Source organism: Anser brachyrhynchus (assembly GCF_964034855.1).
Source record: "Anser brachyrhynchus genome assembly, chromosome: 1".
NCBI lineage: Eukaryota > Metazoa > Chordata > Aves > Anseriformes > Anatidae > Anser > Anser brachyrhynchus.
The window spans coordinates 202,418,664-202,434,702 of NC_137694.1; the positions used below are offsets into that span (position 1 = coordinate 202,418,664).

Here is a 16,039-nt window from a genome sequence, read left to right on the forward strand (position 1 = left end):
ATCTTTTTATGTAAATATATATATATATATAACTCCAAAAATTCCAAAATTTATATCTCAACAAAATTTCCAGCTCCACGTTTAAAAGGTCAAATCTATGTTTAAGAAATCAGAACTATGTGTAAGAGATCAGATCTGTATTTTAACTCACTGTGTTCAGGAGGGTAGTTATATGTCTTTCAGGAAATATTCTCAAGCTCTTCAATTCTCCTGAATACATCCAGATTTTTGATTAACAATTTAGATACAAGTGACCCAAGATATACGGTACAGGGAATTCTCCAGTCCCGTAAAATCAATGTAGAGCCACTGTCCTGAGCATAAAAATAAACACTTTGCTCCATGCTTCAGTTATTTATGTTTAAATGGAGTGAAGAACTGCCCAGTCTAGCAAGATGATGAAGGAGAAATAGTAAGGATGCATCAAATCAGATCAATGCAACTGATTTTTGTGGTTGCAACTTTCCTCCAATTGGCTTAATTCAGAGCCATTTTTGCTGCCTCTTAGTTGGTATTTTTATTGCCCACTCTATTTCTCGTGGTTATTGCTGGTTATGTATAGACAGAGAGACCAAACTACAAGTGCATTTGCTTTACAAATATTATAGCTTGCTAATTCCAAATGTCTCCATGCTTCACTTGACGCTAAGTGGCCTACTCTATGAAGAGCTACAAATATGCTACAAAGGTAAATTCCAGATAAGCTGGACATTCTGAGCACTTGTAAGAAAAGTCTTACACAGGACTTTGAAATTAGAACGCTATTCCTGAACAACTCTGTTGGCTTCTAGCCTCTGATGACAGAGGTGATTAAGGATGTTACTCTACAAAGTGATATAATATATATCTTGTTTTGAAAACCTCAGCAGTTTTACCTATAGCTTTATGACCTTAACTTGCGTTCAGCAAAAGCACTAATGAGAATGTACTAATCAATAAATCAGTCAAGAAATCTGATGATAGAAGAAAATAGAAAGTAGTATATCCAGGGTGGCAAATACTGTTAGTTTACTTACTGTTCTCATCACATAAATTGTGGATGATGACTTAGAGGTCCATGTAAAGACAGTTCCTGGTTTAAAAAAAAAAAAATCTTCCTAAACCTGGGGATTAATATATTGTATTTAAAATATACCCACACAAGAAAGACATGTTAAAACATGTCCAGAGGAGAGCCACAAAAATTATCAGAGGGCTGGAACAGCTCCTCTGTGAAGACAGGCTGAGGGAATTGGGGTTGTTCAGCCTGGAGAAGAGAAGGCTCTGGGGAGACCTCACATTGAGGCCTTCCACTACCTAAAGGGGGCCTACAGGAAAGCTGCGGAGGGACCCTTTCTCAGAAGGTTCAGTGATAGGACAAGGGGTAAGGGCTTTAAACTAAGAGTGTAGATTTAGATTAGATAAGAGGAAGAAATTCTTCATTCAGTGGGTAGTAAGGTCCTGGCATGGGCTGCCCAGAAAAGCTGTGGATGCCCCATCGCTGGAGGTGTTCAAGGCCAGGCTGGATGGGGCTTTGAGCAACCTGGTGTGGTGGAAGGTGTTCCTGCCCATGCCAGGGGGTTGGAACTGGATGGTCCTTAATATCCCTTCCAACCAAAACTGTTCTATGATTCTATGGGCAGGTTCAGAGAACTGGGCTTGTTCAGCCTGTAGAGGAAAAGGCTCAGTGAAACGTGGATAGAGTTCCCTGTTAGATACTGAGAAAAATTATTTACCATAAAGATGGTCAAGTACTAAACCAGGTTGTTGAAAGATGTTGTGGAATGTACAACTTCAGAGGTGCTCCAGCTCAGTGGGACATGGACCCTCGTAACCTCATATAATTAGAGCTGCTTTGAGCATAAGGTTGGATTAGATGACCTCCAGAACTTCCCTTCCAACCTGAAATATTCTGTGATTACATGACAAAAGTCTTATGTCATCATCAGCTACTTAATTTGCCTGGTATTTGTGGGAATACTGATTCCACAACTGAATTTAGGACTGATGGCATATATCATGCAGATATTTCATTTCAAAGACAAAAGGAGCAGAGAAGAGAGACAAATACACTTTAACAGGAATTAACAATGGTAGAAATGAAAACTGAACTACTCCAGGTCTATATTCAAACTGTATTTCAGTAAAGTCTTTCAAAAGTAGATAAATAAATAGATGTCATTTTATTCATTAAATATCTTACAAATATTAATTAAAAAACCCTGACATTCAATACCTCCTTTGATGGCGTTATCAAGAAGAGTGAAAGGTGATTTTATAAACCTGGAATTGTGTGCTTTAGAAATAAATACAAAAGGACAGAAAAAGTCTGAATGGCTCAGATAGAGTAAATTTTTGAAAGACAAACAAGATTCTGCAACTTTGAAGACTGATCTTAAAAAAATACTTTTTGTTCTTGGTATTTAATTGAAAGCGAAGGGAGCATCAAATGAGATTGTATTTTTTTTTTGTTGTTGTTGGTGGTGGTGGTGGTGGTTTTAATGGTTTTCAGTTTTTCTTAGTATACTTCCCACAACAATGTGGTTTCTGCCCTCTTAATCAGATATAAGGTTCTCCTTGTATCTTGTCTGTTATAGCAGACAGGAGCAGATGCACTGGAAAAAAAATATTTTTTAAGGCAAATGTACAATAAAGTTTCCTTCATATTAGATATCACATTCCCCTTATATTAGTGACTGTCTTCACTCTTGTGGGCTGGGATACTAATTATGTTAGCTATACTGTTAACATTAATTAGAATAACTCTGTATATTATTGCAACCATAGGACACTCCTTCTTCTATAGTGTAGATGTGTAATTTCCTGCGGCAATGAGTTCTTCAGGCTAATTGTACATTTTGTAGATAATTATAATTGTAGATAATTTTGTGTTTTATTGGCTTTGACTGTTCCTCATACTCATTTCACTGGATGCCCTCTTGTTCAAATATTTGAGGCAGTTAGAGGAGGAGCTTTTAAATTTCTTTCCACGGGCCAATGCTCATTTTCATATTGTTATAGCTTCTTTTTTGTTCTTCCATTTTACACATGACATTAACACAATGTCTGCCTGGCAACCAGGCAATTCCAGGCAATTCCAGGCAACCATAAATGAACTCCATCATCTCTCAGTTCACTTTCTGAATCAATCTTACATAATTCAACTCCAGTTCAGAAGTCATAGATCCACTTCAGCATGAAATTGACCTAACATGTCTTGCAGCCTAATTAGCAAAGCCTGCAACGAATGGGCAAAAGTATCCCAAATTTATAAATTGTTAAAAGCAACAGAACTAGATTAGACTGAGTCCACACACACATACAACTACACTCCAAGGAAGTTCAGAATTAGGCTATAACCAAACCTCCTTCACAGATAACTCCCCAGTACCAAATCCTCTGTTCAAATTAACTTAATTGATATTACATCTGTTGGGAAAACCCACACTAGCTGGAGATTCCACGTTAGCACAGGAAACCTGCAGCTGCAGAAGAATTTTTCCTCCTAACCTATTTATTTTTAATAGAAACTTTAATATTTAGGATATATATATATATATATATATTACTTGTTTTCCATGAGAAGGATTGATTTTTAATGAGAAAACACCCCTGGAAACCTCAAATTCTGTATTTAGAAATTATGGAAGCTGAATCCCTTTGGTTCTGTAAGGGAGGTTCCACTTCCTTCATCTCTCTGGGAGAGGATCACTGAAGGACCACCACCTCTGTGCAGTACTTTCTTGTTCCAACCTGTTGATCAACGTCATGATGGGGCACATGTTGCAGTTCAGAGGAAAAAAAAAATGTAGGTTACAATGATATCCCTTTCTGGCCAGCAACTATCCTCATCAACAACTTAGAATATTTCTCTATTACATTTATAAAAGCAATTGTTATATAATTATTATATATATATATATATTATCAAATATAAGCATAATATAACAATTTTATATTTAAAATGAATTAAGATGAAAGTAAAATTACCTCTTATCCTTATTAGATTTTGGACAGGGCACATAGTAATAATAGTTTTACAGGTAGTTATACGGTAATAATGGACAAGTGATAGTATTGACAGCTTCAGAACCGTCAGTTAATATCTGAGCTTTGGCATCAGTTTTCTTCTGTAATTATGAGGAATGAAAACATTTGTTTTTAGTAAGTAAGTGTAAATACAAATCCTGGGGTGTGGTGGTTTTACTCTGCTGGGCTGCTAAATCCAGGCAGTGTCTTCTACTGTTTCAGTTCACCACAACCACTCCATCTCCTCATAGAAAAAAGGGACAAAATACAATGAAAAGAGCTCAAGGGTTGAGATAAGGACAGAGAGATCACCCACCAGTTACCATCACAGCCAAACAGACTCAGTATCATGAGATTAATATAATTTATTGCCTATCACTAGCAAACTAGAGCTGTGGGTACTAAAAGCAAACTACAAACACCTTTCCCCCAATTCCACCCCCTTCACCCCCACCCCCCACCCCACCCACCCAAGCAGCACAGGGGAACAGCGAATGGGGGCTGCGGTCAGTCCCTGACGCTTCGTCTCCGCCGCTCCTTCACGGTCCCTCCCTGCCCCTGCTCCCCGTGGGGTCCCTCCCACGGGATGCCGTCCTTCCCGAACTGAGCCTGGGGGGCTGCCCACAGGCCGCAGCTCTTCCAGAACTGCTCCCACACGGCTCCGTACCACGGGGTCCATCCCCCAGGAGCAAACTGCTCCAGCACGGGTCCCCCACGGGCGACAGCTCCCCCCAGACCCCCTGCTCCTGCGTGGGCTCCTCTCCACGGGCTGCAGCTCCGGCCCGGGGCCTGCTCCTGCGGGGGCTCTCCATGGGCCGCAGCCTCCTCCAGGCCACATCCACCTGCTCCACCGGGGGCTCTCCATGGGCTGCAGCGTGGAGATCTGCTCCGTGTGGGACCCGTGGGCTGCAGGGGGACAGCCTGCTCCACCAGGGGCCTCTCCACGGGCCGCAGGGGAACTTGTGCTGCGTGCCTGGAGCACCTCCTGCCCTCCTGCTGCACTCACCTTGGGGGCTGCAGGGCTGCTTCTCTCCCAGCTCTCACCCCTCTCTCCCAGCTGCTGTAGCACAGCAGGTTTTCCCTTCCTTCAATCTGCTCTCCCAGAGGCCCACCCAGCATCACTCATGGCTCGGCTCTGGCCAGCAGCGGGTCCCTTTTGGAGCTGTCTGGAGCTGGCTCTGATCTGACCTGGGGCAGCTGCTGGGCTCTGCTCACAGAGGCCACCCCTGCAGCTTCCTGCTACCAAACTCTTGCCATGTAAACCCAATACATGGGGCTGTTGTAAGGCACTGTCTGAACTGGCCATTCTGAAAGCAGGTGAATTATCTGTAGAAAATATATGAAAATTAGGTTTTCATCAATATCTTTTCTTAGAAATAGTCTTAAAGTCTTGTAGGAAGAGAAAAGAAATATCATTAAATGTGAAAAACTATAGAAGCAGATATCTTACAATGAATCCTATGTATTACCATGTTAGATTCCAACTGATAAATTTTGATAAACTGGAGAGCAGCCATGTTACCAGTAAAACCAGTTTATGTGCTTTGCCTCCTTTGAGCAGCAACGGTTGACACTGCACTGCACCAAAAGGTGAGCTATACTGGCCGGCAAATACAACAGGCAGAGTGAGATTTACATTCTTAGTGTGTGCTAAAGGTTGAGAAATCAGGTAACATGGATGGTCCATTTCCCCATGATCTGACTAAAGACTAGATAGCTCATGCAGGAGCAGAAGATAGATTACTAGTTCTCCTGATTTCTTGCATGGACCTGCAATTCTGCTTAAAATCCAGCCTACAATGAGGAATGATCTGTGAAGAATAGATGTCTAGCATCTTATTTTACTATTCATTTTTAATTTGAGACAGATACGTCACAAGGAGAGACAAGAATTTTTTATGCTTTCCAGAAAGCTATAAACTGGAAGATTAAACCAAGTGGAAGAAGCAATAGAGAGAAGTCAATGATGAAAGGCTGTGTTGGTAAGCAAGGTACAAACGTATGACACCCAGGGAGATGTGGGGGCAGGAGTGTGCACCACCACCAGTTTTACCTTAAATGTTACCTTGAGGTGGAAGAGTTTGAATTCAGAGTATCTGCAGGAAGTCAGGAACACCACTGCCTCCCACAGAAGCAGCACACAGATTGATTAGCTGATTGCTTCCATGGTTGTGTGTGGGAGGAAGGGTCTCATGGCTTTATAGCCCTACCAAGAACCTGAGGGATGGGAACTGCTGCCATGCACAAGGACAACTGCTCCCAGGGCTCGCTACCTACATTTCAGGTACTGTATTTACACCACGCAAAGGAATGGCTAATTCTCAGCAAGTAGTATACACCATGTATTCCCTATGATTGGAAAGTTCTCTTAAGTGAGGGTGCTTTTTCAATCAGTTGCTTCATCCTTTGTCTTGAGGGCAGTGCTGCCCAGGACTGCAAAGGACACAACAGTGTTACTTGCAAGGATACAGGGAGAGAATCTCTGGTCTTCCCAAAGGAGAAGTAAACTTGTTTAATCTATTAGAAAAGGATATGAAGGCATCTGCATGCCACTAGGGCTTGGCATATATCATTATGAGCTAATTCATTTATGGACAGAATATCCGCCAGGGCTTTCTATTGACCTGGAAAGGCCAAGGAAGGATGCAGAGCACTAAGGGAAAAAAACCTCTCAGGGCTTTCGCACATGCCTGTAACAGCAACAAACCAGCCTTTCCACATCCAGTAGCTTAAAATAATATCTCTGTGCTGCATATCAGGGTGGGCCAGCTGCCCATTCATGGCCTGTTATCACATTTCATCTCAAGAAGAGTGTCTTTTTAAACTCTTTTTCAATAATCTGATGATGCTCTTGTGCTTTTTCTATATTCAATAAAATCACTGTAAAGCGCATGTAAGACACAGAGTCTGCTCTTGTCAGTAGTCACAAGAGTCGAGCATCAAGATTCAATTTTTAAGGTGATACATTTTTTTATTGCTGGTAATAAAAGCTGGAATTACACATGCTAAGGTAATTAAATCTCATGCTTTCAGGAAAAAAATGCCTCTGTCCTACTGATAGTTCTGGATATATGATTTATTGAACAGATGTATCTGTATCAGACACTGCTGAGCACAGAACAGTGGCTTGATGAATCTATTATGTCCCCTGAAGGGGAAATCACCATTCTTTTGGTTTGTGCTAGTCACAAGCTACATTAGCATAACAGATCAGACAGAGCAGAAGGCAACTACTGCTCTGGGAATAGAAGGCCAGGATCACATCCAAACTACAAGGCTTATTAGTGGAACAAGCAAACATCAAATCAGCATCTGCAGGACCTGATGGGATTCACTGTGGGATGCAAAATGGGAAGTCAGCATATTCTCTGGCATAGATCAAAAAGTCATTAAAATCAGAGATGTCACCAGAAGACCAGAGGAAATCTAAATGTGGTGCCAACGTTGAAGAATGAAGAGATGAGAGTAATAGACCAGAAAATTTGGCTTCTGTGGCTGTAAACATGCTGGAATGAATCTTTCACTTGAGGTAAGAAGTTATTAAAATAAATCCAAAGCAATGAAATGATACAGTGGCAAAATCTGAGTATTCGCCAATGCCAACAAAGGAATAGCTATGACCTTCTGTTTCTTTTTTTGCTCCAGGGGATTGACTAGTGGACAATGATTTTATAATGGATTGACTAGTGGACAATGATTTTATAATGGTGTCAGCAATAAATACCGGAGAAGAGCTAAAAAATAAAAATTAAATAAAAATTAAAAATAAAAATTCAGAAAAGAAGAGATATGATAATAGAAAAGCAACAATTTTAAAGGAGCTATATTGAATTTTTATGTTTTGCTTATTATAGGATAAAGTCAAAGTCTCAAAGTAAAAAAGTCAGGAGATCAGTGCAGCAAGCAAGAGACATGGCCAAAGATGATAGGAACAAATTTATGTGGCAAAAGCGAATTTTTTAGCCTCTTCTTTCTTACTTCCCCTTTTCTAAGGGGATTCTTTTAGAATGCAAAATGGAGCCTACAGTTTCAATGAATTTAGTCCTCTCTTACCAGCAACCATTGCTATTCCTGAGCTTTCAGGCTTTCTTGCATTACAATGGACAGAATTATCAGGAGACCAGTGAATCATCGAATATTCATTTATGTCCTCCACTTCTTCTGACAATTATTATTAAGGGGGAGATGCTGGGGAAAATATATGCACACAGACCTGATTGCAAATGGTACGAGCAAGTTTTATTACATTACATGGAAACATGCCTAATAGGAATCCATACTTGAAGAAAAATTAACTGAACTGGTGAGTGAATCATTATCAATCTTCTCCATTCTATAGCATTAATAGAAATTACAAAAGACTCATGCTAGAAATCACTTTCGGAGACAGAAATGGATATTGCACTGCTTAAATGGATGTTCCAGGCAAACAGGCTATTTTAATCATGGTGTAAACTGCTGCCTCTTTGAAATACTCAGTGTAAACCTTAAGGGCATCCTTTTCACTAGGACATATGTGTTATGGTTCTGCATCACCACCTTCTAGAAACACGCCATCAGAAGTCCTGTTTGATTTTAAGCATTCCAATTTGTTTATTACTGGAAGACAATAATGAGGCATTATTTTTCTATATATAATTTTATGAAGCAGCATCCAGCAGCTCTGTAGATGCTTGCACCACACAAGATAAGCCAGTAGGAGCTATCTTTGCCTCAATAAAACTACACTTTTTCCTTAATTTCAAAAACATTCCCAACTTTTCCGTATATAGTACTTAAAACCACTAGGAGAATGCAGCTGGTTTGCTATCACAAAAAGCAGGAATCTGCCTGCTTCAGAGGCTCAGCTCCAAAGTGAATATTTCTAAAACAGGTTTCTGCAAGATGGCATATGCTCAATGGCTAGAAAAGAGAAAAAGCAAAATTTACTCATAATGAAAATTGGACTACATTCTACATCTCTGATTTTGCAGTGATTGTCAGCAATGAGACCTCCCTCAACCAATATAAGATCCTTTGAGAGGAAAGCTCTGGCTGGCTGTTTGCTCTTCTCATGATGCTGGAGCAAGCAAAAGGCCTTTCTCTTCTTGCTTTTTGAAGCGAAGTTTATAAGGGAAGGAGAGTTGGAACTACACAGATTTTGCATTTGCTGCTGCTTAGCCAAGAACAGCACCAAGCATGAGTTTTCAGATCTTGATAAGAATTCATCAAAGTCCATCCCGCCCCACCCCATCCCATCCTGTCCTGTCCCATCCCGTCCCGTCCCATCCCATGCCCCTCCTCCCTCAGGAAATCTTGAACAATTCTTTGCTATTCAGCTGAATTAATCCCGTTTTAGGACTTGGGAAATGAAGTAACATAAAAATATCATTAAAATTGTAACTTTAGGGAGCTCTTGGATCATGTCAAGGTAATGACTCGTAGAAATTCACCTCTGGAATGTAAACACCTTTTTCCCATTTCATGCTTGCTTTTTTACCCCTTGGAAACTCCCAGTGATTTAAACAGGATTTTGATCACTTACTTCTGAAAGAGGAAGTCTTAATATCCTTTACATTCATCTAATTTTAGGGCAAGAAGATTTTCTAGGACATACTTAAGCTGAACCTTCTCAGAAAAGAGGGGAGAAGGGAGAGAGTATTTCCAGTTGCTCAAACTCATTTTTCTCCTTGGGACAAAATAGAAATTCATGACCATTCTGCTGGGTTGCCACAACCACTCTTTTGACCTGGTCTGAGGAGACTGTTCTCTGTGAGGTGAAAACAGGTTGAAATTAATGACTGGTTAAGTTACTGTGTTACCTTTATGTGATTACTGCACATTGCTGGATAGCTGAGTTAACACATTACCTGCAAATTAATATTTATTGCTATGGGATTGTCATTAGCATCTTATTGTGAATTGAATTGAGCCTTGGAGCTTCTTGTGGGGTTACTTTCATTATTTAAATCTAAAGCCTTATTGCTAGACACCTGGGAAGATTTTGAACTACACTAGCAAGCAAACAGCTAGAAACCTACAGCAACCACAAGGGAAAAATCTTCATTTAGAAAGAAAAAAATAAATGCTCTAAGAACACAAAGATCAAGAGATATAAATATTGATAAACTTATAAAGACAATTAAAACAGCAACAGCAAAACACCTTTTTAAATAGTAGCTATTTTTAAATACCATCTATCAGAACACTGGCATGGCTGGGTAAGAAGAAAGTATTAATTAAGCCAACCTTGTGGGATTTCAAACAGCATGTTTCTTCCCTCACATTTTTATGCTATTAAAAACATCCATGCTGATTTGGACAGCTTGCTATTATCCCAGCCCTTCCCTAGTGCATTGTGTGTGTGTTGTGGCAAGGAAAGGGGGAGAATATTTTTAATCTCTGTTTCTTTAAGGAAAGTAGTTCATGTGCCCATGCTGTTATTTTCTTTCTTTGTCTTATTCCTTCTCCAGTCACATTTCAATGTGATTGCCAATGTGGCAAAGGATTAAAATTATCTAAAGTAGATAAAATTCATGTACATTTATGCCCTCTAAGTGCTTGAATGAAGAGAAGGGCTGAAACACGAATTTCACATCTTAGAAAACCCCAAGAAGATGCATGAAGGGGAGAAAGCTACCAAATACCCCCAGACACAGGATGCTTCAGACAGAACTCACAATTGCCGAATTCAAGGAAAATTAAGCCTCATTAGCTATGACTGCCCAGAACTCCCTCTTTTTTCCTCCATTTTTGATAGCTGCTTATTTGTACAGATATTAAGGTGTGCTGGATTTCACAGGACTGACTGAAGGCTTTTGAAGACAGTGGGAGTGTGTCCATTGGCCCCAAAAGGGTTTGCCCTAACACAGCAAGGTGTGACTAATTTGAGCAAACAGAGATGTTTCTTTGCCAACTATACAGTTTTTTCCTGCTACAGCTCTGTTACTGTTAACATTATAAAAGGTTTATATATCACAATGCCAGTCAGTAGACATGGCAATCAAAAGGTAATGCTGTTTTCCGAGAAACTAAAATGTGGGGGGTTTCACACGGTCTAACTTTAGGTCTTCTAACTTAACAGCTTAGTCTTGCTGAGTTTTATATCCTGCTGTAGTTAAAGAATGTTGTTTCTCCAGAAAGAATACAAATACAAATACCTCTATGAAGTAACTCTTCAAATGGATTTCTTTCTCTTCATAGACGACATGAATGTTAGATGGTGATTCAAGCTAAATGGTGAGAACTTTGCCTTGGAGAAGCTGGCACAGCTCCTGAAGACCATGGGAAAGAACTGCCTCTATAACTCATCCTCCTGTGGGCTGACTTTGTACATTTTTAAGACTCAGGCAAGCTGGTTAATGATAGTCCACCTTTTTATGCTCCTGCCCCTGGATACTTAGCATGAATAAAAATATAAATAATAGCCATAAATTCACCCCCATTCACCCAAGAACCATATCTATGTTTTAGCTCTCTTTTAGATCTCCTGGCATAGTGTATTCCACAGGCAAGCTACGTGCTTTTACTACTTCCCTTATAACAGTTTGCCTTCCATATATTCACCAAAACCCAAACAGCTCTCTAGCATTTTGATGATCCACGTTGTCATATATCTTCATACTATTCTGCAAATATGCATAGTCATTGTTTATAAGAAATGAAGCTGCAGATTACACCCAAATCCTGATCACCAGTATCCCACAGTCTTTACCATATCATGACTGCCATCATTATTCTTTGTACTTGTTCGGTAGAGTAAAACAGAAATGAAGGGCTGCTGAGTTTTGTCACCACACTAGAAATCCCATGTACATCAACAGAAGTTCATCATTACCTTTTCTTCTGGTATCTATTGCTGGCAGTTCAGTGGGGAGGGGGTCATCCTGGCTTCCCTCTACTGACTGCATGTGAGACTGACGCAACACAGCCCCTTTAAAATCAAGTCATTGTCCCACTGTTGACAACCCTAGACCTGCCCGTTTCCAGTTCAGACTTACCAGGATCTCCTCTTGTCAGAAGACAGAAAGAAGTTCTGCCATAAAAAATCTATGGCCAACCCCTTCTATGGGGTGACTATTAGCTGCACAAGTGCAAAACCAGACAATGGGAATTTTTGTAGTGTTCTACATAACAGAAGGCACATAAAATATTACACTGCTTGCATACTGGATTTGCTACTAATTTATATCATTGTCAGTGGGGCTAGGACTGGGTATCTAGTAACTAGTGTCTCAACCAACCAGAAGTAATCAAGAGCCTGTTTCTTACGCAGTGATCCTAGCTAAGGCTAATTCTGGAGGAAAACAAAACTCCACTCAAATAGGAATGACACGTTCTGTCCTGAAGTGCCCTGAAGTGCTTCAGCTTCCCTGTGTGGATAAATCACAGCAAATAAGACAGGAAATGGTCTGAAGAGGCTGCCTAGTCTAGTCCAGTGTTCCAACAGAACCATTCACATCCGTTTATCTTGCTTTCCTAAATAACACTTTCCTTGTGCCGCCCTTACAAGCTCTTATCTGTAGGATTCATGCCATTGATCTTAACAGATCTATGTAATGGAACAAAGACTTCTCACATGACTAGGGTCACATGCCAAATGGAGTAAGAATGTATTCATCTGCTGGATAATTTGATCCTGCAGGGTGCCATCAAGCTGCTGAGTAATCTGTACTCTGACTGAAACTACAGCCTGTTAGAAAACTTGTCTCCCAGAAAAATAAAATAAAACCATTTGGTATGTCTCCACCCAGGACTGAAATCACATTGTCTAAATCACAGCCAGCTGGGAAGCAGAATCATGACAGATTACTGTGCCATTTCTCACAGCACCAGTCAAAATCACAGAATTACAGATCAGCTGAGTTGGGAAGGCACCTCTGGAGGTCAACTAGACTATACCAGACAAGAATAGTTCAGTTGGAAGGGACCTACAAAGATCATCAAGTCCAACTGCCTGACCACTTTAGGACTAACTGAAAGTTAAAGCATAGTTATTAAGGGCGTTATCCAAATGTCTCTTGAACTAGTCTGCTTTCTAGCCACACGTCTCCCAGCCTGTACCTGTGCCCAGTGTTACTCTGTTCCAGGTGCAGAACTCAGCATTTACCCTTGCTGAATTTCATGCTGATCACCTAGATCACTCAGTTCAATCCCCTAAGCAGAGGAGGGTCAAGCAGAACAGATTGCTTAGGGCCATGTCCAGTTGCATTTTGAGGATCTCCAATGATGGAGACTCTACAACACCTCTATGCAGCCTGTTCCAGTCTTCAATCATGTGTACAGTAAAAATGTTTTTTCTTATGTTGGCAACATCCTAGAAAGAGGATAAGCAATTGATCTGAATTATTAAAGCAATAGGTTATAAAAATGTCTATAAAAATAAGCTAAAACAAAGAAATATTCCTGGCAATATATATTAGTAGGATAAATCACAGCTAAAAACCAAGTCAGAGCTGCAAGGTGTCAGTAAACTGAAATTTATATACTATCAGAAACAAATAGCCTGGAAATCTATGGCACAAATAATAATCTAATACATACGCTGACCCCAGAGAGGTTTCCTTTTGTATGCTCAAAATCTAGTTTATGGGCAAAAAGAAACACACCTTATATATAAAAGCCAAAACTTATATAAGTGAAATCTTAACAGTTTAATTCAACAATCATTATTAGTCTAGATACAATTAACATAGAAAAAGAAAGAACACACCATAACAGTTAGAAATCTCAATAATATTAATATTATAATTTAAATTCTGACAAACACAGTTTCTTTTCTTTTTTTCTCTTTTTCTTTTTCTTTTTCTTTTTCTTTTTCTTTTTCTTTTTCTTTTTCTTTTTCTTTTTCTTTTTCTTTTTCTTTTTCTTTTTCTTTTTCTTTTTCTTTTTCTTTTTCTTTTTCTTTTTCTTTTTCTTTTTCTTTTTCTTTTTCTTTTTCTTTTTCTTTTTCTTTTTCTTTTTCTTTTTCTTTTTCTTTTTCTTTTTCTTTCTTTTTCTTTTTCTTTTTCTTTTTCTTTTTCTTTTTCTTTTTCTTTTTCTTTTTCTTTTTCTTTTTCTTTTTCTTTTTCTTTTTCTTTCTCTTTCTCTTTCTCTTTCTCTTTCTCTTTCTCTTTCTCTTTCTCTTTCTCTTTTTCTTTTTCTTTTTCTTTTTCTTTTTCTTTTTCTTTTTCTTTTTCTTTTTCTTTTTCTTTTTCTTTTTCTTTTTCTTTTTCTTTTTCTTTTTTTTTCTTTTTCCTTTTTCTTTTTCTTTTTTTTCTTTTTCTCTTTTTTTTTTTTCCTAATATTATGCTTACCCTTCCATTGATCATCTGATCTTAAAATCAGTAGGTACAAACAGATAGAGAGTGTAGGACAGTGAGTCATCAGCCTCTGGAGTCCTCCAGGAGGAAATGCTCATGATGATGGTTTCTTTTTCCTCCATCAGGATCCACTTGGGGTTATTTTAATCTATTTGCTAACATGCTTTTAAAGCTTTCTTTTTCTTCATTGTTTTCCATCTCCATGTTACACCTGAATTTACTGTATTTGGTGCCACTTATATGTTAGCTATTATTTCTTTGAACCTCTAAAGCCTTTTTAGTCCAGCTGCAAGTCTACACTTCTTTGACCATTTCTGAGTTGTTTATAGTGTCAGCTTGTGCACCATCTCCTATTATCCCATATCTCTGTTTCTCTGTATCCCATGTTGTGTCTCCAGTTCTCGAGACCTCTACTCTCATACCAGGACTGTATTTCTCTACAGTGCATCATCGTGTTACTCATAAATATTTAATTTTGTACAAAATCATGTGCTTATTAATCATTGCTGCTATGTACATACAACTACAGTGGTACCTTAGAAAGATAAAGAAGTAACATCAGGCATAAAAACCTGATCAATTAGAAAAAATTGCTGTCACAGCTAAATGAAGTAAAGCTGCAGGCAGGTAAAAAAAAAGTTCACACAGAGGAAGGCTGACAAGCCTCACTCTTGAGTCCTTGCAAGCTCTGCAACTACAAAGATACACTTTGGAGGGGATGAATGTGCTTCTGAGGTGAAAACACCTCAGGTTCAGAGCTGAGGTCCTCTTTGGAGAGGGGAAAAGATGCCCCTATCTTTTTTGAGCTGCTAGACTTGGAGGCATCTGACATTTCAGCTCTGATATCTCTACATATCATACTTATACACAGGTTTGAAATACATTCCTAAATAAATATTTTGCAATTGTACTTGCTATACAGAGCATACTATACTTAATGTTCATAAGTCCTATACTTAATGTTCAGGGCCTGATAGGATTCGTCCCAGAGTACTGAAGGGGTTAGTGGACCTTATAGCTGGCCAACTCTCAACAATTTGAGAGGGTCTTGAGAGTCTGGGGAGGTCCCTGTCGACTGGAAGCTAGACAATGTTATACCCATCTACAAAAAGAGCATGAGAGAAGACCCAGGAAACTACAGACCTCTTAGTCTAATCTCAGTTCCTGGAAAAGTTATGAAGAAGATCATCCTGGGAGATATAGAAAGGCAGTTAAAGAACAAAGCTATTATCAGACATAGTCAACAAGGGTTCCTGAAGGGAAAATCCTGCCTTGGTAATTTGATGTCCTTGTAGGATAAGGTCACCTGCTTGGTGGATGAAGGGAAGGTGGTGGATTTGATCTGTCTGGATTTTAGTAAAGCCTTTGATACTGTCCCTCACAGCATCCTTCTGGACAGATTGTCCAACTGTGAGATGAATAGAGTAGGATGAACACTACACTGGGTGGTGAACTCACTCAATGTTAGAGCTCAAATGGTCATAGTGAATGGGGCTACAGCTGGCTGGTGGACAGTCACTAGTGGTGTTCCCCAGGGCTCAATTCTAGTGCCAGTCCTGTTCAACATTTTTATCCAGGATCTGGATGGAGGAGTGGAATGCATCCTCAGCAAATCTGTAGATGACACTAAGCCAGAAGTGCTGTTAACTCCCTGGAGGGACAAGAGGCCTTGCAGAGGGATCTAGACACATTGGAGCACTAAAAGATCAGCAAAGGCATGAAGTTCAACAGTGGTAAATTCTGGGTGCTGT

General features: G+C 39.5%; 1 protein-coding gene and 1 long non-coding RNA gene across 6 annotated transcripts in view; one reads left to right on the forward strand and one right to left on the reverse strand.

Moving 5' to 3' along the window:
• Positions 1-3,602: 3,602 nt before the first annotated feature.
• LOC308182661 (uncharacterized protein) overlaps positions 3,603-16,039 on the reverse strand; it is a gene marked incomplete at its 5' end in the record, with an annotated part of 67,118 nt that continues 54,681 nt past the window's right edge. For 2 of the 4 annotated variants that reach the window (XR_013941998.1, XM_080567650.1), the window contains one exon: positions 3,603-3,732. Coding sequence is in view for 1 of the 4 variants with exons in the window: in XM_080567650.1 (XP_080423776.1) it covers positions 3,688-3,732 (45 nt within the window). Of the gene's footprint in view, positions 3,733-3,969; positions 4,253-5,014; positions 5,483-6,073; positions 6,172-16,039 lie in introns of those variants that run through there. The other 2 variants (XR_013942000.1, XR_013941999.1) reach the window with 2 other exon arrangements.
• Positions 6,249-12,064, forward strand: LOC308182714. 2 transcript variants are annotated; one of them, XR_013942025.1, is made up of 3 exons: positions 6,249-6,336; positions 6,403-7,537; positions 11,191-12,064. It is a non-coding gene; the product is annotated as an uncharacterized lncRNA (long non-coding RNA). The 2 variants fall into 2 exon arrangements; XR_013942026.1 differs by lacking the exon at positions 6,403-7,537 and adding an exon at positions 10,790-10,863 and having other exon boundaries at positions 6,249-6,292.